The sequence below is a fragment of the Vombatus ursinus genome, unplaced genomic scaffold, assembly GCF_900497805.2.
Source record: "Vombatus ursinus unplaced genomic scaffold, bare-nosed wombat genome assembly UNPS02014926.1, whole genome shotgun sequence".
Lineage (NCBI taxonomy): Eukaryota > Metazoa > Chordata > Mammalia > Diprotodontia > Vombatidae > Vombatus > Vombatus ursinus.
In genome coordinates, this window is record NW_020954704.1 from 2,125,723 (window position 1) to 2,148,500 (window position 22,778).

At 41.0% G+C, this 22,778-nt stretch overlaps 1 protein-coding gene across 1 annotated transcript in view; it reads right to left on the reverse strand.

Annotated features, from left to right (window-relative positions):
* PLEKHH1 (pleckstrin homology, MyTH4 and FERM domain containing H1) overlaps nt 1-22,778 on the reverse strand; it is a 66,259-nt gene that overhangs the window by 38,458 nt on the left and 5,023 nt on the right. Inside the window, 4 exon segments of the mRNA XM_027843684.1 lie at nt 17-100; nt 5,453-5,602; nt 6,226-6,288; nt 19,151-19,335. Coding sequence (XP_027699485.1) covers nt 17-100; nt 5,453-5,602; nt 6,226-6,288; nt 19,151-19,276 — 423 coding nt within the window. The 5' untranslated portion in view covers nt 19,277-19,335.

The following is a 22,778-nucleotide window of genomic DNA, read 5'->3' on the forward strand; positions in this document are numbered from 1 at the left end:
CAAGTGATAGCTGTACCTCTCCTAACTTCATGGTCACCCACTCCTTGATCTTTGCAGCTTTCTCTTGAACAGCCTTTGCATCTTGAACTCTTAGCTGCTTCTGAAACAGAAAATCACCACAGATTAGAATCAGTTTCCAGTCTTGTGGAACCATTAGGGTAAGGAATGGGACACGTTGAACACTTCTGAAAGCAGAAGCCAAGGAAGATGTTGGCAGGTAACCTATTGGAAAAAATTAATCCATTGGGAAAATCAGACCTACTAAGAGATGATAACTGCTCTAAGTACTTGGCTGTCTTACTTACATAAATACCAAGCAGCTGGGTGGCACTTCACAACACAGCATAGAGTGCTGGACCTTGAGTCAGGAAGATCTGAGTTCCAATCTGGTCTCAGACACTTACTAGTTGTGTGATCCCAGGCAAGTCTTAATCTCTCTGCCTCAATTTCCTCAACTGTAAAATGGATATAATAATAATAGCATCTATCTACCTGGGTTGTTGTGAGGATCAAATAATATTTATAAAGTGTTCAGTACAATGCCTGGCACATAGCAGGCACTTAATAAATCGTTTTTCCCTTTCCCCTTTGTCCCATATACATAGATTTAAATAGCAGCAAAAAAGATTTTAATTGGATTTAAGACACTATAAAGGAATTTTTATGGAACTAAAATGGGTGTCATAAAATCATGGATTTTAAAAATTGGACTTGACCTTGGAAATCATCTAGTCAAACCCTTTCATTTTAAAAATGAAGAGGCAGGAGCCCAATGTCATACAATCTGTTCCTGGCAGAGTCCCAATTAGACCTTAGATTTTTTGCATCGAATTCAAGATTCCTCCTCTTGAATCATGATGATTTGTATTGGAGAACACTAAAATTTTATAGTAGGATTTACAGCAGGATTCCATTTAGATTGCAATTTCCTTTGCATTTAAGTATTATCGTATAGTTCTGGTCAAGTTACTTGACCAGAAAGGTAAGGGGAAAATCTTAAATTGACCTCTTAGGAGTCACTGACTATGGAAGATCAATCAGAAATTAAGTTTAAACATCTTTGAAATAAAAGGAAGCTGGGATTCCAGATGAAAAAGGTCAGTTTACTCACTTTTTTTTTTCTAGGAACACATCACTTTTCTATTCAATTACTTAACATTGTAGGAGGTACTAAGGAGACACCATTCCTTACCCTCAAGAAACAGGGGATGAGAGAATGGTATTGGTGGAAGGAGTTGAGTTGGGAGAACCTGGATATGAATTCTGGTTCTGGCACTAAGTTTGTGACCTTGAGCAAATCACTTAACTTCTCTGGGGTCTCTGTTTCATCCCCTGTAAAATGAGGGTGATGATACTTCCACTAGCCACCTCAAAGGCTTTCTGTGAAGGAAACACTACCAAGGTATGGAAGCATGAGCTAGAATTATGTAGGAGAGATGATATATGCATGAATAGCTTTAATATAATAAGTATCCCAAGAACATTAAAATCAAAGGATTTCAGAGAAGGGGGATATCACTTCCCACTGGGGAGATCAGGGTATGCTTCACGGGATATCCAGGAAGAGGTGGTCAGCTAGAAATAGGAAATGAAGATCTGGAGAGAGGCTAGCACTAGAGATATAGATTTCACAGCCTTTAATATTAAAAGTGACCACTGAAGCTATGGAAGTAGATGAAATTGTTCTGTATAGAAAGAAGAGTAAAGGACAAAGACAGTTCTTTGTGGAATGCTTACATTTAAAAAATGGAAGGAATATGGGTCAGAGAGAGATGAGAAAAACCAGTGTGGCATCATGGAAGCCAAGAAACAGAACAGAAAATAGAGGTGTTCAGAAGAGGGGTAAAGTTTGGAGAGAGAGAATGGGTTCCATTATGGACATGTTGAGTTTGAGATGCATACAGGATACCCAGTTTAAGATGTTAAGTAGGCAGTTGGTGATTCAAGATTGGAGCTCAGGAGAGAGACCAGAGAAGGATATATAGATCTGAGAGTAATCTTCATAAGAATGATTAAGAGTACTTCTCTGTAGATACCGGTCTAATCTGGTGCTCAGGTCTATAGTGGTCTGTTTTAGTGCTCAGGTCTATGGAAACTGAGGAGGTTATCTAGAGATTGAGTATAGAATGAGAAGAGATGAGGATCTAGGATAGAGCCTTAGGGTACACTCACAATTAGGGGTCACTATATGGGGGTGAACCAGCAAAGGAGACACGACAATTAGGAGAACCAAGGGAAAATGATGTCACAAAAACTCAGAGAGGAGATAGTATCCAGGAAGAATAATAGTATAAAATTCTACAGAGAAGACAAGAAGCATGAGATTGAGATGACAGATTTGGCAATTAAAGAGATTAACTTTTGAAAGAGCAGTGTCAGTTGAGTGATGAGGTTGGAACCTAGCCATCAAAGAGTTGAGAAATGAGAGGAAAAGGAGGTGAGAATACAGCTCTTTCTAGGAATTTGGCTAAGAAAGGGAGAGATAAAGGGCAAAAGCTTAAGGGAATGGTAGGGATGTATTTCTTTGTTACCACTGGAGAAGGAAATGGCAAACCACTCCAGTATCTTTGCCAAGAAAACCCCATGGACAGCATTGATGTGGTATGGTCTAAGGGGTCACGAAGAGTCAAACATGACTGAACAACAAATTTCTTTATTATAAAAGAAAGGATCACCAGGATGTATTTCAACAGATATTTACTCAGCTTTGTGGATAGGACAGAATGGTAGCTCTAGTGAGGTTTTTTGGTTTTTATTTTTAAAATCTTTGTTAGGATAGAGTTGACTTGAGCGTAGGCAGGAGGGAAGGAACTAGTAGGGAGAGATTGAAGATGAGAGAGAGAGAGGAGATGGTTGTGGGGGTGATCATGGTTGCATTTAAAGAGGTTAGACCTATTGAGGAGAAGGGTCAACCTTTTCAGAGATTGGAATAAAGGAGATGAGAATGGAAGGTGACGTCAAAGGGTTTTGATATGTAGAAAAGGGAGCTTATAGAGAATGACATTATTTTTTTCAATGAAGTATAACAAATAATTGCTTCACTTTTGCCTTCAAAGACTTACTTAGAAGTCATGCATCTAGAAATTCATCATCAACAAGCATTTATTAAGTACCTACTATGTGCCAGACACTGTGCTTAGTGCTGGGAGATACAAAGAAAGGCAAAAACAGTCCGTGCCATCGAGGGGCTTACAATTTACAAGGAAACAACATGCAAACAATTTTGTATAAATGATACATAATGGATAAATTGGTTATAATCTCAAGGAAGACCCTAGCATTAAGTAGGACTAGGAAAGGAAGGAGGTAGGATTTGAGGCAGGTAGCATTTGATCTGAGACTTGAAGGAAGCTAGAGAAATCAGGAGGTGGGAATGAGGATGAAAATTATTCTAGAAATGAGAATCAGCCAGTGAAAATGCCTGGAGTCTGGAGATCAAATGTCTTCTGCTAGAAATAGCAAAGAGGCCAGGGTCATCGGATCAAAGAGTACCTGGATGGGATTAAGGTGTAAGAAGAGTGGAAAGGTAGGAAGGGACTTTAAAAGTTATGAAGGGTTTTAAAAGACAAACAGGATTTTATATTTGATCCTGTAGGTAACAAGGAGCCACTGGAGTTTATTGAGTAGGGGGTTGGTGAGGTCAGACCCGAACGTTTTTTTGGGGAGGCAATCAAGTTTAAATGACTTGCCCAGGGTCACACAGCTAGTGTCTGAGGCCAGATTTGAACTCAGGTTCTCCTGACTCCAGGGTCAGTGCTCTATGCACCATGCCACCTAGCTGCCCTTAGACCTACCCTTTAGAAAGATCATTTTGGTAGCTGAGTGGAGGATGAACCAGAGTGAGGAGGTTTGTGTGAGGTGATGAGAACCTGCACCAGGGTGGTGACAGTGTCAGAGGAAATAAGGGGGCATGTATGAAAGATGCCATGAAGGAAAAATCAGCTGTAATTGGCAATTGACTGGTTATGAGAGATGAGATAGAGTGAGGAGCGGAAGGCAACACCTAGCTGTGATCCTGGGGGACTGGGAGGATGGTGGGGTCCTCACCAGTAATAGGGAAGTCAGGAGGAGGGGAAGATAGGGAGAGAAAGATAATAAGTTCAGTTTTGAACTTGTTGAGTTTAGAGTTTAGAGGACATTGAGTTTGAGACATCTAATAGGTGGTCAGAGACACAAGACAGGACAGCATAGAGGTTAGGGCTAGACAAATGAATCTGTGAACCATCTTCACAGTAATGAGAGCTGAATCTCTGGGAGATGATGATATCACCAAGTGAAATATTATAGAGGGAGAAGAGAGTCTCGGACAGAGCCTTGGGGCATACTCACAATTAACAGGTGCCACCAGGATGAAGATCCAGCAAAGGAGACCAAAAAAGGAATTGTTAGGTAGGAAGAGAACCAGGAGAGAACAGTGTCATGAAAACCAAGAGAGAAGAAAGTATCCAGGGGAAGAGAGTGATTAAAACTGTCACAGGCTACTCAGAGTCAAGAAAGATTAAGAAAAGGCAATCATTAGATTTGGGAATTAAGAGATAACTTTGGAGAGAGCAGTTGCAGTTAAATTATGAAGTGAGAAAGCAAAGTTAAGAAAATGAGAGGAAAGTGGAGGCATAGACAGTCTTCTCAAGCAGCTTAGCCATGAAAGGAAGGAAAGGCAGAAGACGTTTGATATCCCCAATAGCATGGGGATAGGCTGATCAAATGAGTGTTTTTGAGGATGGGGGAGACATAGGCATGTTTGTAGCCAGCAAGGGAACAGGCAGTTAATGGGGAGAGATGGAAGATTCGTGAGAGAGTAAAGATGATACAGGAGCAATCTTCAGAAGAAGATGGGATGGAATAGGATCATTTGTACATGTAGAGGGGTTTGCCTTGGCAAGGAAAAGTGCTGCCTCTTGGAGGGGTTCAGTGACTTGCCCAGAGTCACACAGCTAATAAGAGTCTGACACGGGATTCAAACTCAAGCCCTGAGTCCAACTCCACTACTCTACTATGCACATAGCTGACATCCTCAGGAGTATGGTGCTATGATGCTGATGTAAAGAGGCATGGCTGAAAGTCCTGGAAAACCACCCTGGACTTCTCTCGAGTCCCACTGCATTACTAAGAGGCTTGGCCCTGGGGAAAGCCCCCCTTCAAAGACAGGAGACACAAAACTTTTTTGTGTGGTGGACTACTTAGGCAGTCTGGTGAAACTGATGGACCCCTTCTGAGAAAATCAATTATATCGAAATACAATTATCAATGAAAAATTATAATATAGCATTCAGTTTTGTATTACTTTCGTTGTATTACTTGTTGTATTACTTCTATAGTGACTCAGATCTTGTTCTCTGTTCACCCAGGCTCCCTAACAATCTACGTCACACCCACTTGCCCAGGAAGACAGCTATGTTTCTTCCTCTCATGCCAACAGATTGTGCACAGCTCTAGGCTTGGGTCCTTTTACCTGCTTTTCCACCTGTGCCTGCAGCTGGCTGATCAGCTCCTCTTTGCCTCGCATGGTCTCCAGCAGCACCTGGTACTTTTGGAGAAGGTTGTCTTCAGGCTTAATGCTCTTCACATTGGCCAGTTTGATCTTCTTCTCCATCACACCCACCTGAAAAAGGGTGACCCTCTCATGGGATAAAGAATGGTTGAAGGAGGCAGATGAGGGAGGGACAGGCAGAGTGGGAGGGGATCTCAGCCTGTATCTCAGGCACAGAGCCCCATTTGGGGAATCTACCAGTAGCTCTTGCCTAAGGCAATCAATTGATTAATCAGTCATTTATTAAGTACCTACCACAGAAGAGATCTAATTAAACAGATTTGCTCTTGAAGGAGGTTACAGTTGAAGAAATTGACATTAATTATTTTAATTAACCATCTGGTGGGGGGGTGTAATATGGGGAATGACGTGGCAGTGGCCATAGTGGGGTTGTAGGGAGGCATCCTCTCTGTTCTCCCTCTCTCTTACACTGACCCCACAAAACCCTTCCCACAGAAGGTATGCTCCAGGCATATAGTTCTTTTCTCGAGGGCCTATCACCCTTAGCCATGAGCCTTGACAGTCTAATAACATTAGACTACTCAGTTGTCCTGTGCCTCTAAGGAGACTTCTTACTATCTCATACATACCTAAGTGAGCCCCTCAAGCAGTGCCAGGGAAGGCCAGAGATCAAAGTCCTCTGTTGCCACTCCTGCCCGCCTTCCTCCTCCCCTCATACCTCCAGCAGCCCTTACCTGTGTTTCTGCATTTTCTGCTCTGTGCTCAGCTTCCAAGAGCTTTTGCTCCAGCTCCTGCATCTGTATAGCCAAAACAGAGAATGGGCACAGAACCTCTCAAATGTAGAAAATGGCCCTATGGGATGAGGTGGCATGGTGTAATGGAAAGAACACTGGATTTAGAATTTTAAAAAATCCTAGGTTTGAACCCTGGTTCCACTATTTACTTACTCTGTGACTTTGGGCAAGTTGTCTGACTTCTTTTTTTTTTTTTTGGTGAGGCATTTGGGGTTGTGACTTGCCTAGAGTCACACAGCTAGTGAGTTGTCTGACTTCTTTGACGTTGGTATTAGCTATTTCACAAGTCTGTCTCAAGGAAGGTTATTTAATAAACCCTAAATCTTTATTTTATTCCCAACCCTGATGCTGGGAAAGATTGAAGGCAAAAGGAAAAGGGGAAAGCAGAGGATAAGATGGGTAGATAGCATCATGGAAACAACAAACAGGAACTTGGACAGACTGGGAGACTGGGAGAGAAAGAAAGGCCTGGTGTGCTATGACTGAACAACAACAACAAAAATCTTTATATAATTGAGCTATTTTTATTTTTCCACTAAGGTCTTCCTCTAGTGAATAATAATAATAATTCAGTTGTCTCTGATTCTTCATGACCCTGTGAACCATACTGTCCATAGGGTTTTCTTGTCAAAGATAATGGAGTGATTTGCCATTTCCTTCTCCAGTGGATTAAGGCAAATAGAAATGTGACCAGAGTTACACAGCTAGTAAGTGTCTGAGGCTGGATTTGAACTGAAGTCTTCCTAACTCCAGGCCCCATGCTCTATCCATTGAAACATCTAGCTGACTCGCTCAGAATAATAACACTAGCTAACACTTATATAGCACTTATTATGTGCCACGCCCTATGCTAAGTACTTTACAATTATCCCATTTTATCCTCATAACAACTGTGGGATGAAGGTGCTGTTATTATTTCCATTTTACAGATGAGGAAACTGAGGCAAACTGAGGTTAAATAACTTGCCCAGTGTCACATAGCTAGTCTGAGGCAGGATTTGAACTCAGTTCTTCCTGACTTCAGGTTTGGTATTCTCTCCACTGTGCCATCTAGCTGGAGATGACTTTGAGTTCTCAAAAGCCAAGTGCAAACTCTAACGATATCTACTGAACTGAAAAGGCTTCAGATGTAAACTTAGCAATAGGCAATTCTGCCTTAATCTGAGGTCTAGTTGAGTTAAATACAGAAAGGCTTATCACCAAAAGGTTGGCCACCAGGCAATGAATATTCTTTGGTCGTGATAAGGACAAAGCCTATTATAATAGGGGTGTGGAAGGAAGGGTTGCATTTTGAGTCAGTGGAGGGGGTACCATCCTGATGAAAGCAAAGATCCTTTAAGTTGTTCATCCTTTGTTTTCAAAGGGCATCGATGATACAACGGTGATGTCTTGACTTTCACTTGAATTGGATTTAAGTGGGGCAGAGTCATGCAAAGTTGTCAGCCTTGCTTTGTCTTCCAGTGGCAGAACAAAAGTCAAACTGACTGGCGATGGCCGAAGATGCGGTGGATGACCTTGGCGTCTTGGATGTCTGACCAAGCTCTAGGCGCTCCATGGTACCTGCTTCAGTCGCCTTCCTAGCCTTTGGAACAAATTGTTCTCATCTGCCCATTCCACCTCGGAAGTCTTCACATGCTTGGGGTAAATATCCCCTAACTCATCAATGGGGTTGGAGGCCTGTCAGTCACCCTCAACCTAGTTTACCCTGTCTGCCAAGATAGTTTTACAGGGTATGGCTGTTGTGCATGCTACAGCTTCTTGGAGCCATAGATGAGCGTATTGGATTTGTAAATACATTTTAAAGATTGGAGCATTTGGCCACTGGGCAGTGCTGTCCTGGTCTGTTTCAGTGGTCATGTCTCATTTCCTCAACTTTAGCCCCATCATCTCTAGAGAGTTAGTCTTTTCTGTGTGTTTCTTCCCCCTGGCCTGGGCCCCTGGCTTTGGAATCTCCTAGGAATCAGTTCAGTCATTCTGCAGTTCCCAGTTCTTCCACCTACCACACCTCTCAGTATAAATCTCATTTTCTCAGGCAGAACAGAGGTAAGGGAGGAGAGTCTGTGCCCATAAACTGAAATCGGAAGGGTATGAAGGTCTCTCTCTAACTGAGCCAGCCCTTCTTTTACTGTGGTCTACTGAGGGATTAAATACTTCCCTTTCAGAGAAAAGTTGTAGATAGGCTAAGAACCCTAAACAACCGGTGGGAAGGAAATACCCCTGAGCTTCTGCTTGGAAATATTGCTCTTGGCTATAACAATTATTTTTTTAAATTTTTTTATTTATTCCATTAAATATTACCCCAATTACATGTAAAAATGTTTTAGCATTCATTTATTAAAAATTTGAGTTCCAAATTCTCTCCCTCCTGTCAGCTCCTCCCCCTCCCATTGAAAAGGGATTAAAAAAAAAAGCACTTACATATTAGCCTTGAACAACTATATTTCTCAAACACTTGCATTGTTGTCCCCTTTACCTAGTTCCCCAAAATGCCCCTCCCCCTGTGACACACAGGGTTATTGTGCCTGTCATTTGAAATAGCCCCACTTCTACCTTCCTTCCTTCTAGTTTTGGTTCTTTTCACAGTGTTTCCCCAGTTTCAGTAACTCTTCACACAGAGGCTACTCTATCCTTAAGAGGATACAGAATCTTGACACCTAGAGAATGTCCATCTAAGTGTCATCTGGAAAGAGTTAAATGCCATGACTGGACAGAGACTCTGTGAGGCAAAGATAAGAAGGACTAAGAACTTTTTTCTTAACTAAGAGACTGGGTTAGCTTGTCAGCGGAAAGAATGTGAAGAAACATTTTGAGAGAACTTAGTTTTTAACTCATTCTGCAGAGAAGATATTTGAAAGAAAATGTCCTTTGAGAGTCAAATACTAGAACTGTGGGTTCTGTGTTTGTGTAGGAGTCAGTTTGTATAGCCTGCAGTTAGAAATGGGTGACATTGGCTGTGATTTTTCTCACAACTGATATGTTGTGAAATATTTAAATAAGTCTGCATTATTTGTTACACCGTTAATATCAACACTGATGTTTGTTTAATCCTACCAGACCAGAATTTGATGCTGAAAGAAGAATGAAAGTTTGTGGGCAAAGAGGTTTCTCTGGTTTTTATTAACTATGGTCAGCATTCAGAGCTAATCAATTAGTGAGGAAAAGACTGCACATTTCTGTTACTTTATGAAGAAATTTTAAAAAAAACCCTTTGATTGCCTTAGAACCCAGTTTGAAAATTAATAAGGAAATAAGCAAATAGCAATTTGGGAGGGGTGAGGGTTGGTATGGTTATTAACAAGTGCACAGCATGTCACCCCACATAGGTTACAAAAGAATCACAGGATTGCAGAACTGGAAAGGATCTTTGAGGTCATTTAGTCTAAGGCCCTTATTTTAGAGATGAGAAAACCAGAGAGATACAATGACTTGTCCAACCAAAGACCAGAGCCAGGACCAGAACTGAGATCTTTTGGTTACAAATCCACCTTTATTTCTACTATGTCCTATTGTATGTTTCTCCTTTTTTTTTTTTTTTTTTTTTTTAGCCTGAGAAATGGAGTTTGTTTTGGGACTAATTCAGGGATCAGGATGGGCTGAAAATGTCTTTTGAGACTGAAGTATATGCCTGAATCTGTCATGGAATGGACCCTAAAACCTCTTTGGCCGTAGAGTACCATCAGGATCAAGAATGACCTAGGACAGGGCTATATTCTTCAGTCCATTCCTGGTTCAGGTCTGGGCCACATTTTAGATTGGCCTTTGAAGGGATCCAGGGAGATCTTTTCTGGTTTCTGATTTCTGAACCAGTTTTCATTCCATCATATCACATGGCTTCCTATGTTTCACAGACTGTAGGATGACTCAGTCACAGCATCAACAAAATTCCTCTTCATGCTTGCTTCACTTGCTTCACATGAATGCTCCTAAGAGTTATATGCAGAATGAAAGTTGGCCATCTCTGATTTATACAATGGAAAAAGCCAGGGGCAGTGTCCTTTTATATTAGCCTTATGTTATCAGTGGAGGGAAGGGGAGAGAATAATGCTACCTGTGGTATCAGGTTAAAAAAAAAAGCTCACAGGTATCTGCTATTTGAACTAGCACTAGAAACATAGTAACTTACTATTGCCAACTGATGTCCCATTTGCGGCAACGCACAAACACAAGATAGAGATAGGGGCAGCCAGATGGTGCAGTGGATAGAGTGCTGGACCTAGAATCAGGATGACTCATCTTCCTGAGTTCAAATCCAGCCTCAGACACTTATTAGCTGTGTGACCCTGGGCACGTCACCTAACCTTGTTTGCCTCAGTTTTCTCATCTGTAAAATGAACTGAAGAAGGAAAATGGCAAACCACTTCAGTCTTTGCCAAGAAAACCCCAAATGGGGTCACAAAGAGTCAAACAGGATTGAAAGCAATTGAACAACAGCCACAAGTGAGTTTGTAAACCAAGCTTCTTTATGACCAGGCACGGTAAACTATGTATCCTTCCCCATCCCTCTTCACAGCTCAGCCAGCAGCTATTTTCTCAGGGTTTTGAGGCTTTGGACAACAGTTTTCTTGTTAGCCGCTTGTGTGGCTGAGGATGGAACACACAGTACTGACTCCCACCACCTCTTGTCTGCTGCTTCTCTTTCTCTTTGGCATATGGTAAAATTGTTATCCTATTCTGTAGAGATCTTGACCTTCAGGCAGTTGCTATGTAGCTATCAGGAGATAACATTACAAACTGATAGTATGACTATGAGCATTTTTAAAATGAATAACATGAAAAAAAATAATCACGAGACCTTGAAGTTCCTGGCAAATTTCGCACAAGCTCCTGAGTTAAAGTAACTTTGTGATATTCACCTCGAGGGGAATCTGCCAATCCCTATACTCTACTGTAGCTTCAAGAACAACAGAGAGCATGAGCTACCTATGAACAAGAATACTTTTGGTACCTAATCAAATGTGGTGGGATGAACGATTCTTTCTATTGCATAGGTAGAGAAACCAAGACACAGAGCAGAAAGCAAATCATAGAACCGGTGGGCACAGCTTAGTATTTTCTTTTCATCTAGATCAGTAGACAATTGGACAACATGAAGGAGCCAACAGGCAGAATATGTTGTTAGTGAGGGAAGTGCCATTTTGATTTGTGTACTGAATGTCAGTTAAGACTTAGAGTTAGCACATATTTAGTATCATAGGATCTTAGGCTTATAGGGACCTTAGAGATAAAAATGAGTTTAACCTCCTCATCTTACAAATATAGAAACAGACCTAGAAAGACTAAAGGACTTGACCAAGGTCACTAAGCAAATTAGTGGTAGAACAGAATTAAAATACAGGATTTCTGATTTCCAGCTCAAGGTTTTTCTACCGTGTCATTTTTTTCTATGTCATTTTAAGACTTTTAAAAGAAATTTATTATTTTTTGTTCAGAGGATTACCACAATTCTCTTAATGCTTACATCAAGGAGTACGTATTACCTTCAGGGAAAAGTATTGGGCATCTCTGATCTAGTCTGTCTTTCCTCTACATAAAAATTCCTAGGGAAAGTGTCCTTAGCTATCCTTTTAACCCACACCATTGTAGGTTAGAGGGATACTAGCCAAAGTGCTATTAGAATAAGGACAGCAGAGAGGGATCTGCTTTCATCTTCTGGGAACCTCACTTATGAATCAATAAGCAAACTCCCAGCCCAACAGCTGGTTACACTGACATTGTGCCTTTGGCACCAACCTGTTACTTAACTCATGATTCCTCAGCACTATATCAGATGACATTGTAAAATAATAGCCAGTCATAGGAGGGAAGTGAAAGCTCTTTTAAGGTTAGAATGGCAAACTGGAGCCAAGTGAGGGAATTGAGGGGATTAGAACAGCAAATGGTGGGAATTGAGTGAACCCCACTGACTTCATCTTGTGACTCAATTCTGAATCTAGCTCAGTTCTCTTTCTATTCAATTATGGGCCAAGTCCAATTTCTGTCCTGTGAGAAGACTTTATTCAACTGTGGCCAATTGTGAGAGGGCTTTGTTGCATTGTTTGAACCTAGCCCTGTGTGGTTGGGAAGCTGGACCCACCTTTACCTGTTATTAGAGACCCTCCACTAAAGACCTAGGTTATGCTGACCAGAAACCCAGTCAGATCCAAAGACTGATGCAAAGAGTTTTATCAGAATTATACATCTCAAGCAACCTATGTGTCTTATCTGAAAAATGGCCCTAGACTGGTTAATCAGTTATTGTTTCCATGTTCCTTTGACTGAATACAGACATTTGGGGGGAGTGGGATACCTCTTTTTCTGATTTCAGGGAATTGTACCTGTTTGCTTCCTTCCCAAATTGGAAAGTCCCTAATCTTAGAAATCAGGTTACCTAATTTTGTATCCTGGTGAATTGTTTTAATTAATTGGTCTTATTTGATTAATTGTTTTTAATACATAAAAATCTATCTCCCTCTTTGTTCAGGGTCCATTGCCAAACTGAGGAGGCCCAGTCTTGATTGGTTATGCAATACACTTGAATTGTTTAATAAACTGACATGCTCAGAAGCTTGAACCTTTGTTCTTTAAACCACTGTTTTCTCTTCTAGCAATATGTTCCTAGGCTCCAGAATCATAGTAAAGTATTTCACAGAATCACAGAATTCCAGGGCTGGAAATTCTCAGTATGCATCCAGTCTAACAAATGTCCCCAAAAGAATCCCATCTACAACATGGTAACCAACAAGTGGTTATTAATTTTCAATGAGGGAAGAACTCAATACTTGCTGAGGCAGTTTATCACTGGATTTAGACTAAGGAGGTCTTGGTTCAAAATCTAGCTGTGTCCCTTGGCCATCTATGAGGCTTTGGGAAAGTTACCATTTTTTAAGCTTCAAGTTCCTCATTTGTGAAATGGAAGTCATAATATTTGTATGACCTGCCTCATTGAGTTGCTGACTCAGTGACTTAAGATGATACAGGTAAGGCACTTTGTAAACTGCAAATTGCCATATAAATGTAAGCTTTATTTATACTATATATAAATAATATTCCATGTACATATGTATATGATCACATACAGGATGTAGAAGGTAAATAATTCAAGCTTTCCATTTGAAAACAGAAAAATTGAGGCACAGAGAGGGTATATAAATAGTCTAAATTCTCACAGTGAATGAAAATTGAGACAAAACAGAATTCAGGACTTTCTATAACAGGCAATTGCTCTGCCCCTCAGATACACACCCTTACAGCAGATAAGATGGCAAAGTTTACACTAGGCCTTTCAGAAAGAGGCAGAGAAATTGTAGCTCTTGCTGAACAAAGCCATGAATCCTTACCGATGACACTGATTACCATTCTGCCTCAGTTTCTTCATCTGTAAAATAAGCTGGGGAAATGGCAAATTACTCCAGTATCGTTGCCAAGGAAACCCCAAATGGGGTCACCAAGAGTCAGACATGACTGAACAACAAGGACAACTATGGACATATTCCTTGAGACAGAGGGAGGAGGGGCAGTCCTATCTGCCATGAGAGCTTGGTTCACAGAAGGAAAAGACTAAGGGTAGCAGGAAGCAATAGGGTATAAATGAGAGACTGGATTTGAAGTGGAAAGATTTGGGTTCAAACCTGGCTTTGCTACCTATATGACCTTGGATAAGATACACAATGTCTCTGAGGTCTTAATTTCTAATCTGTAAAGTGGGGTGGTGGCAGACTAAATGCTCTCTAAGATCCGTTCTGACTCTGTGGATCTATGATTCCCTGATCTGGATGGCAGCAGTAGGGGAACCTACAGCTGCAGAGACTGGAAATCTTGGAAAGTTGAATAGTTCTCCTCATATAGACCTACTTGCAAAAAAACGCAAAAAAAAAATAATGCAGGTCTTTCACTGCAGGATCCTCTTCACTATCCCACATATTAATGATATTAATCCTTCACTGTCCCAACATTATTAAAACACACAAATTACCCCTGGAGGAGGATATGTGGTAGCCACGTTCTTTTTACAATACTTATGTCATTTCAACTACTTGCCTTTACTGTTCAGAAATCATGTGATTATAGATGTACAACTTGAAAGCACTTGAAAGGTTGTGCAGTCCAACCACCACATTTTACAAATGAGGAAACTGAGGCTCAGAGAGGTGAAGTCAGGATTGGAACCCATGTCCCTGCCTCCAAATTCACTACCACTTTTACTATTGTATCTTTGTGCCTCTGTAAACAGGGCTTTAGAAGTTGGGGCAGTTTTCTGTTCCTAACCTTGGCTGGTTCCCTCAAAGTTTTCAGAGGTTCCTGGGAGGTATCAGATCACAGCTTCAGATGGTTTCATGGAAACCAATAAGCTATATATTTTTTTAACTCCAGCAGGTTTGTCAGGCAGAAAAGCCATCAGATGAATGATAGGGCCTTCTGTTACTATAGCAACACAATCCTTACTCTTATTTCCCCCTTCCCCCCTTAGCAGCTAGAGTAAGAAGGCTCTGTGTGTATGGGGGGGGGGGAACTCGAAGGTAGCTGGGGCCTCTTCTAGAAATGGTCTAAAAGAAGGATTTGTTGAGAGGACAGCAAAAATTTCAAAACAGATTTATATTGATAATGATTGATTAGTCCTAAGAGGAAAAGCAGAGGTTAATCCCTAAAGGTTAGGGAGAGGTCTGAGTCTGTTTCCAAAGATCAGTAGGGAAACTCACACTAACTCTTGCAACAATCTCTCGTTTTAAGTAGGTATTAGGATGGTTTGGGGTGGGGGTGGGTCTGAGGAGCTGGTCTAATGACACAGTAGGAAACAGGACTTTAAGCAAAAGACTCTTGAATAGGACTCAGGAGCTCCTAGGTCAGTCACTTTGATGCTCACTGTATTTTCCATCACTTTTTACTTCAAATTGCACCCATGGAATTCTACTTTTACTGTCAGCATAATTTGAAAAGATGTCCACAATACCAGATAGGAGCCCACCTGGTAGCTTCTCAGATACCATATGGGATTATCAATTTAGATGTGGTAGGGGCCTTCAAAATCATGTAGTCTATCTCCCTTCATTTTACAGATGAGGAAACTAAAGCTCAGAAAGGTCAGGAGACTTGTCCTTTGTGACCACACAGGAAGTTAAGTAAAAGAACCAGGATTCAAACCTAGGCTGATTCTAAATTCAGCACTTTCTCCTCTCTTCTACCACACGGACTTGCTGCCTCCTTCTCAGGACTGGGCTTTACTCTGTTACCTGCTAGAGAAAGGGAAAGGGAGAAGGATTCCACCATAATCTGTCTGCTCCTTAGCCCTCTCTACCAATGGTCACTTCTAGATTCCAGGAAAGTACCCTTTGGCCAGATGTTCTTAGCTCCCTCTTTGAGTTTTTGTGGGGGATCCACAGAACCTTTGGTGGACTCCGGGTGACTCTAACTTAGGTCCTAGTCTAAGCCTGGACACTATTTCCCTGTCATGTGCTGCCTTCCTTCCTCATCCTTATTTTTTTTCTTTTAGAACAAATTATGGGGTATCTCACCTACAGCAGCCATTTGTGTAACCCATAAAATGTCAGACTAGGATTTTTATGTTTGGAGATATCTGTAGTTCTCTCTTCTGGCTTCATTTAGAGCAGGGGTTCATTTTTGGGTCATTACAAATGAAACCAATTATAACAAAAATACAGATGTAGGATTGTTAGGTTTTGTTTTTTTTTTAATCTCCATTCATAGACCTCTTGAAATTTACCCACAAGACTAAGTCTTTCAATCCCAGGTTAAGAACCTCTAATTTAGAGCATAACTGCCAATGTCTGATGTAGTAAATACAAAGATACTTGCTGTTTCATAGAGCAAATTAGAAATTAGTTAACTTCCCCCTTTGCCACAATGATTTTGTTTTTTCTTTTATTCCTACTGTGATTTGTAAGTGAGAAGTAATTTTAATTCTGAAGACTCATATGCCCCCTTTGGCAAGGCTGAGCAAAGCATTCATTTGTAATCCTATGTATTTGATTTTATACATTTTAAAACATTATTCTGTGAAGGGGTCCATAGGCTTCACCAGACAGCTAAAGGGTCTATTGGATTAGAAGGCATTTAATTTTATCTGCCTTTATTTTTTTTAGGGGCCTCTCCCTTCCCTATCAGCTGACCTACTTTATTATTAAAACTCTAGTTATTATTAGATTCCTTGTACTTTAGGAGAAGCCTTCAAACCTCAGCAGCAAATAGCAAAAAGGACTATAGGATCAAAGATTTAGTCCTGGGAGGATTGGTTATGCTTGCTGCACAGTCTGTGTTTGGATGTCACCAGGTAGCACCACTTCACCAACAATAGCCAATAAAAGCCAGGAAAGAGGGTTGGAGCAAGTCTGTATCTTCAAGAGACCAAATCAGCAAATGGTATTTATTTAGCCCTTACTACATGCCTAACATTGTAATAAGCAGTCTGGGGGATATATGCAGTAGACACATCCCCTGCCCTTTATGTACTTATATTCTAATTGGCACCTCATTGCCTATAAACTACTGATTGGCACTCAAGGCCTTCCACAATTTCTCTCCTACCTACCTTTCTAGCCTTATCATATTAATCTCCTTCACATATTCTATTCCAGCTGTAACCTCCAATTTCAAAAGCCTTTCTCATAGAGGCTATAGTTACAGTTATTGTAGCTTTAATAGCCAACTGGAATGCTTGGACTTCTCAGTTGGGCTAGCTGGCAGTTTTTGAGAAAGGAGAGTTATTAAAGATTTAAAAAGGGAACTATAGAGAAGACAGAGTAAATAAAAATTTAATTCTTGAGAGAATGATTTTAACTTATTTTATGAGGAAATATAAAGATAATTTTATAATGAATGAATGTGGAAAGAAGCTGATTAGAGAAGTGAGGCTTTAATTAGAGACTTAAGAGAAGTGAAGAGGCTGTTTTCCTGTTGAGGCTAGAGAAAACCTAGAGGAGGTAATGAAACAGAAGATGGAGAGGTCTACTTTCTGGATGGAAGTGGTTTAACCTTTATGTTGTGAAATGCATGAAGAGAATCCTTGAGAAGATACTTTGGGGGAAAGGATATGTTGAATGAACTGAATAGTGGAACTAGGTTTCCAGAAGGAGAAGTTATCTAGAGTTATAGTGATGGCTATTGGTGACCCTGACTGTGACCTCTCTCATGGCTAAAATATTATCGGGATAAGAACAGGACTAGATCTGTGCTTTCACTGTCGTAGAGAACTCTCAGGTGAGAAAATGCTCTCAACCAATATAAGTCAGCAACCTCTCTAAAGTTTATTGTCTTCAAAATATTTTTTAGTAATTATTTTTGTCTTTGTTTTGTTACTGATTACACTGTAAATAAGTTGTATAGCCATTAACGTTAAATTAATCTTAAAAGATTAGAAATTTTGACATACATGAAGATATGAGCCACTGTTTACAGGAAAATCAGTTTCTTCAGTTTTTTAAATAAAAATATTATTACATAAATTATTTATTTGTAATCACTTATAAACAAATGATTATAACTAAATACCAAACTGGGGTGAGGACTCCAAACTAATTAATGAGGGAATTTTAAACATACCCCCTGGATTACCCTAAACCTTAGGATGTTGAGCTTAAATATGGGAATGAGGCATGTCATAGACTCCAGATCACTTTGCCATATGGCTACACTGGAAGAACTCCATTTCATGACTTTCCTCACCTGATCACCCCTTCCTGGAATGGTCTCTAGATGTTCCCAATCCCAACCTGTTAGAAACCCTCCTCCCTTTATTCAAAGCCCAAGTCAGATGTCATTTTTCCCTTGATTCTTCCAAGTGAGAGTGATCTCTCCCTCCTCAAATTTGTCATAGGATTTTGCCTGAATCCTTTATTTATCTTTATCTCACTCTTTTTTGTTCCCAAGCCCTGGAGTTTTGGAAAGGTTTTTTGGCTGTGTATGTGGGGGCAGAGGGTCCAGACCTGGAAAATATATGTTTACTTATCGCTTTTTAAATAATAGCTAGCATTTATACAGTGCTTTAAGTTTGCAAAACACTTTTACATATAGGAAGGGAAGGAAATAGCACCTGTTATGTGCCAGGTATTATGCTAAGTGCTTCCCCCCCACCAAACAAATATTATCTCATTTGATCCTCACAACAACCTTTTGAGGTAGATATTATTATTATTTCTGTTTTACAGTTGAGGAAACTGAGGCAGTCAGAAGTTAAGTAACTTGCCCAAGGTCATATAGCTTGTAAGTATCCAGGAGCAGATTTGAACTCTGGTCTTCCTAACTCCAGGCCCAGCAGCTGCCTCTACCATGTATTATCTTTTGGGAGTACAGAGCAGAGGTGCCTAGAATGGTAGAAAATGGGTCTGAGGTCTGCCTCCCTACTCCTTTCCCTCCCACACTGGATAGAAAGCCACTCCTCCCCACACTGAGATAGTGGGTTCCCCTTCACTGGGGACTTTTAAGCAGAGTAGTGGAATTCCTTTTCTGGTATGAGTTGGGATAGAGGACTGCTGCAATAGATCCCTTCTGACTCTAAAATTCTGTTATTTGTGGAAGCCTGGGCCCACAACATGGGGACAGTCATTGCTGCCTGGAATGAGGAAAGGCTAAGGAAGACATGGGGGATTGGGGATGAAATGCCCAGATACATTCATGCCAGATGAGGAAGCAGAATGGATAACACAGGAAATTGCTTTGAGGTTTTGCACTTCTTATTCATAATTCTTGTTTGTTTGGCTCTGCATAGTCAGAAAAAAAACTCTCATTAAATTTCTGTCTCTCAGCTCTCCCTCTCTGGTCCCCTCCCAGCCTGTCCCCTTTATTGGAGGGAGTTGGACTTATTTTTATTTTGGCTATGGGACAGATACTCCCTAGCAAACAACCTGTTGGTCTGATTGGTCAGTGCATAGCTCACCTTGTCAGCCAGTAGCTTCCGAATCTTGCTGGCCCGAAGACGGAACCGAAAGAGCTGGGTCTCCAGGGCAAGGCAGCGTTTCTGCCAGTTCACACAAGTCCCGTTCTCTACCTCAGTCTTCGACATGGTGAATGATACACCTCTATCTTCTACAATGGGAGGAGGTACCAAAGAACCCTGGAAACCTGGACACAGAGAAGAAAATGAAGGTATAGCCAGCTTAGGAAACCTGGAAGAGACCTAGACAAAGAAAAGGTGGGGAAAGAAGAGAAGATGGGACTGAAGAGAAATCTTATAAGGCTTACAAAATCATTCTTAGCCCCAACTCCCATTGTAATAGCTAACTATGGCCTGAGAAATCAAAATTCAGTCAACAAGCATTTTTTTTAAGGCAATTGGGGTTAAGTGACTTGCCCAGGGTCACACAGCTAGTAAGTGGCAAGTGTTTGGTCTGAGGCTGGATTTGAACTCACGTCCTTCTGACTTCAGGGCCGGTGCTCTATCCACTGCACCACCTAGCTGCCCCTCAACAAGCATTTATTAAGCACCTACTCTGTGCTAAGTACTAAAGTTACAAAGAAAGACAAAAAAAAAACCAAAACAGTCCCTACCCTCAAGGAGGGAACATTCTAACAGGGTACACAACATGCAAATAACCATATGACAGTGCAAATGGAAAATAATCTCAGAAGGAAGGCACTGAAGTTAAGGGGGGAGGGAAAGATGGGGAACAAGGGAAGGTCTCCTTCAGAAAAACTAAAACAGTGAAAGACTTGAGTGACTCCAGAACTCTGATCAATGCAGTGATTAATGGTGACTTCAGACGACTGACAGGGAAGAATGCCTATCAGCAGAGAGCTAGTAGGCTATAGCTGAACGAGGCATACATTTTCACACATGGTCGATATATTGATTTGTTTTACTTTAATTGTATTAATTTGGCATAAGGGAGAGTTCAATTGTGGGAGGTGGGGTAGAATGTCACTGGGAAGGGACTATGGTGTATTAAAAAAATCCATAAAACTTGGGAAAAAAAGAATTAAAATTTAAATGTGACAGAATTTTAGCAAAATGATAGGTTTCAGATGAAAAGAAGATGTGGCCTCTTTCCTCCATGAAAGAGTCTTACTCATCCCCATGGGCTGTCAGCTGTCATCGTCCTATTTCCAAAAACAGATTCTGCTTTTCTTCTCTAGGCAAGGAAACAGGCTGGAGAGTTACTAGATACTCCGATGCAGAGTCTGGAGAGAGTAGCATAGCTAACAAATCCATTAGCAGCTCTGAGTCTGTTAAGGGCTCACATTTCTATAATGTTTTAAGATTTACAAAGCACTTTTCCTTATTTCTGGGATTTATCCAAATTTCTCTGGGTCATAGGAATATGGAGGCAAGGTGTAATAACAATAACAACAATAATAATAGCATTTATATAGTGGTTTGAGGTTTGTAAAGTCCTCATGATACAATCAACCTTGGGAGAAAGGGACTTTTACTATCCTCATTTTACTGTTGAAGAAATTGAAGTTAAATTATTTGCTTATGGACGCAGCTTATGGTCACATCAGTATCTGAGACAGGATTTGAACTCAGGTCTTTCTGACTCCAAGTTTTGGGCTCTTTCCATCTCAGAAAAACCTGGGTTCAAGTGAGAGAATGAGAAAGAGGATCAGGATGTATGAGAGGAACCTTAAGAAGTAAAGAGGAATGCAAGGGGGTTGGAGGATGGATGAGCACCGGAGATTCTATCCATCACCCAGACTCCAAGATCTCTCTTCATGTTGCCAATGGCCACTTGACTTCAGGAAAACTAGCACCCATGTGTCCTGTTGGTCGGGTGGTGCCATGATGGGTCACTGAGTTTCTAAGGGTTCAGTTATGGATCCATCACCAATTTTTCAACAGACTTTAGAAATGCCCTTTTCCTACTTTGGCCACTGCTTACTCACTTTGGGAATAATTTTGATTTTGTAATCAAAGGCAAGTGAGATCTTCTGTATGGTGCTTTCGAATGGCATTTTAGAAAAGTCTTGGTACTACACATGGAATCATAGATTTAATACTAGAAGGGACTCAGAAGTCACCTAGTCCAACCTGGAGACAGTGAGATGGAACCTACGACTTGAAATTTAGTGATCCTTCCACTGCATTAAACTGCCACTAAGAATATAAAGTATAAAGGCTTGGGCTTGTTGTTGAGTTTAGTTTTGGGCTTTTTGGTTTTTTTGGATTGGCCCTATGATATACTCCTGGTGTTGAAACTCCCTTTACTAGTGCACATCATCAGTACCTGCTTTGTGACTTTTCTTTTTAGAGTTGCCTGGGGCACTAAAAGGTTAATCTATTGGCCCAGCATCTCACAAAATAAAATCTTTGTGACTTTCCTTCCTTGAGAGTTGCTTGGGGCACCAAAGCTCAACATCTCACAGGTTCCCGTGTGTCAGAGGAGATTTGAACCCAGTCTTTCCAACTAGGGGAGGGGAGTGGGAGTGGACAGCTCCCTATCAGCCACGGAAGGCAGCCTCTCACAATTGTTATTATAATCATTAAACTGCTGGCATCTGGCGCCTGATCCTTTAGGGTCTGGACTCCCAGAGAATGCTAGAGAAATGATCACGGCCCAGCAAAGTCACTTGCATCACCCCCAAACAATCTCAACATTGTGACTTCATAGCAATCTCTACCTTGAAGGACTGGGACTGACTAGGACCAACTGGAATGGGCAGGATGACAAGAGACACAAACAAAACATCACTTTCTCTGAACTGGAATCCGAGCTGAGGAGACAAAATGGAATCTCTCAGGGAATCCAGCCTGGCTACAAAAACTTCATTGATTTTTTTCTTTCCCTTTCTTTTGCTTAGTTCTCCTTGCATACAAAGAAAGAGATAGAATCTTAGAGGTCATGTGTTTCAAAACTCCAAACATTTTATAGAAGCCCAGAGAGTTGCAGTGACCGCAGTGAGAGTTGAAGTTACATGGCCAGTGAGTGTCAGAAACAGGGCACCTAGAACCCTGAATTCCTGATTCTCAACCCAGTGTTGTTGGTTTCCCAAATACAGCACACACTGCTAAAGGATGACCTCTAAAAGTAGCCAGTCCCAAACAAGAAGGGTCTTTTTTTGCGTCATCTACATTAAAAAGAGAGAGGGAGCCAGAGGGAGGGAGCCAGAGGGAAGGAGAAAGAGAGCCAGAGCAAGCTCGAGAGCGAGGAAGGGAGAAAAAGATAGACAGAAACAGAGAGAGAGAGAGAGACAGACAGAGAGAGACAGAGGGAGAGGGGGGAGGGAGAGAGAGAGAGATAGAGGAGAGAGAATGAGAATGAGAGAGAGTGAGAGAGAGAGTGAGTTTAGCTATCTTTATCACTTGTCAGTTTCGCTTTCTAAATTTCAAGAGGATGGTGAAGTGGACACAAAATCATCAAAATACTTGGTAACTCTTGGAAACAAATTCCCCAGCATGCTCTCTTTCTGTCTAGGCAAGATGTTTGGACATTCATCCAGACATCATGGGTTGCTTTTCTCCACCAAATGTCTTCATGACATCTTTGTTCTGCCCCAGATCCCATAGCCTAGTTAATCCTTCTTTTTCTTAGGGAAACAGTAGAGACCATTCCTGAGGGGGCCAAGGC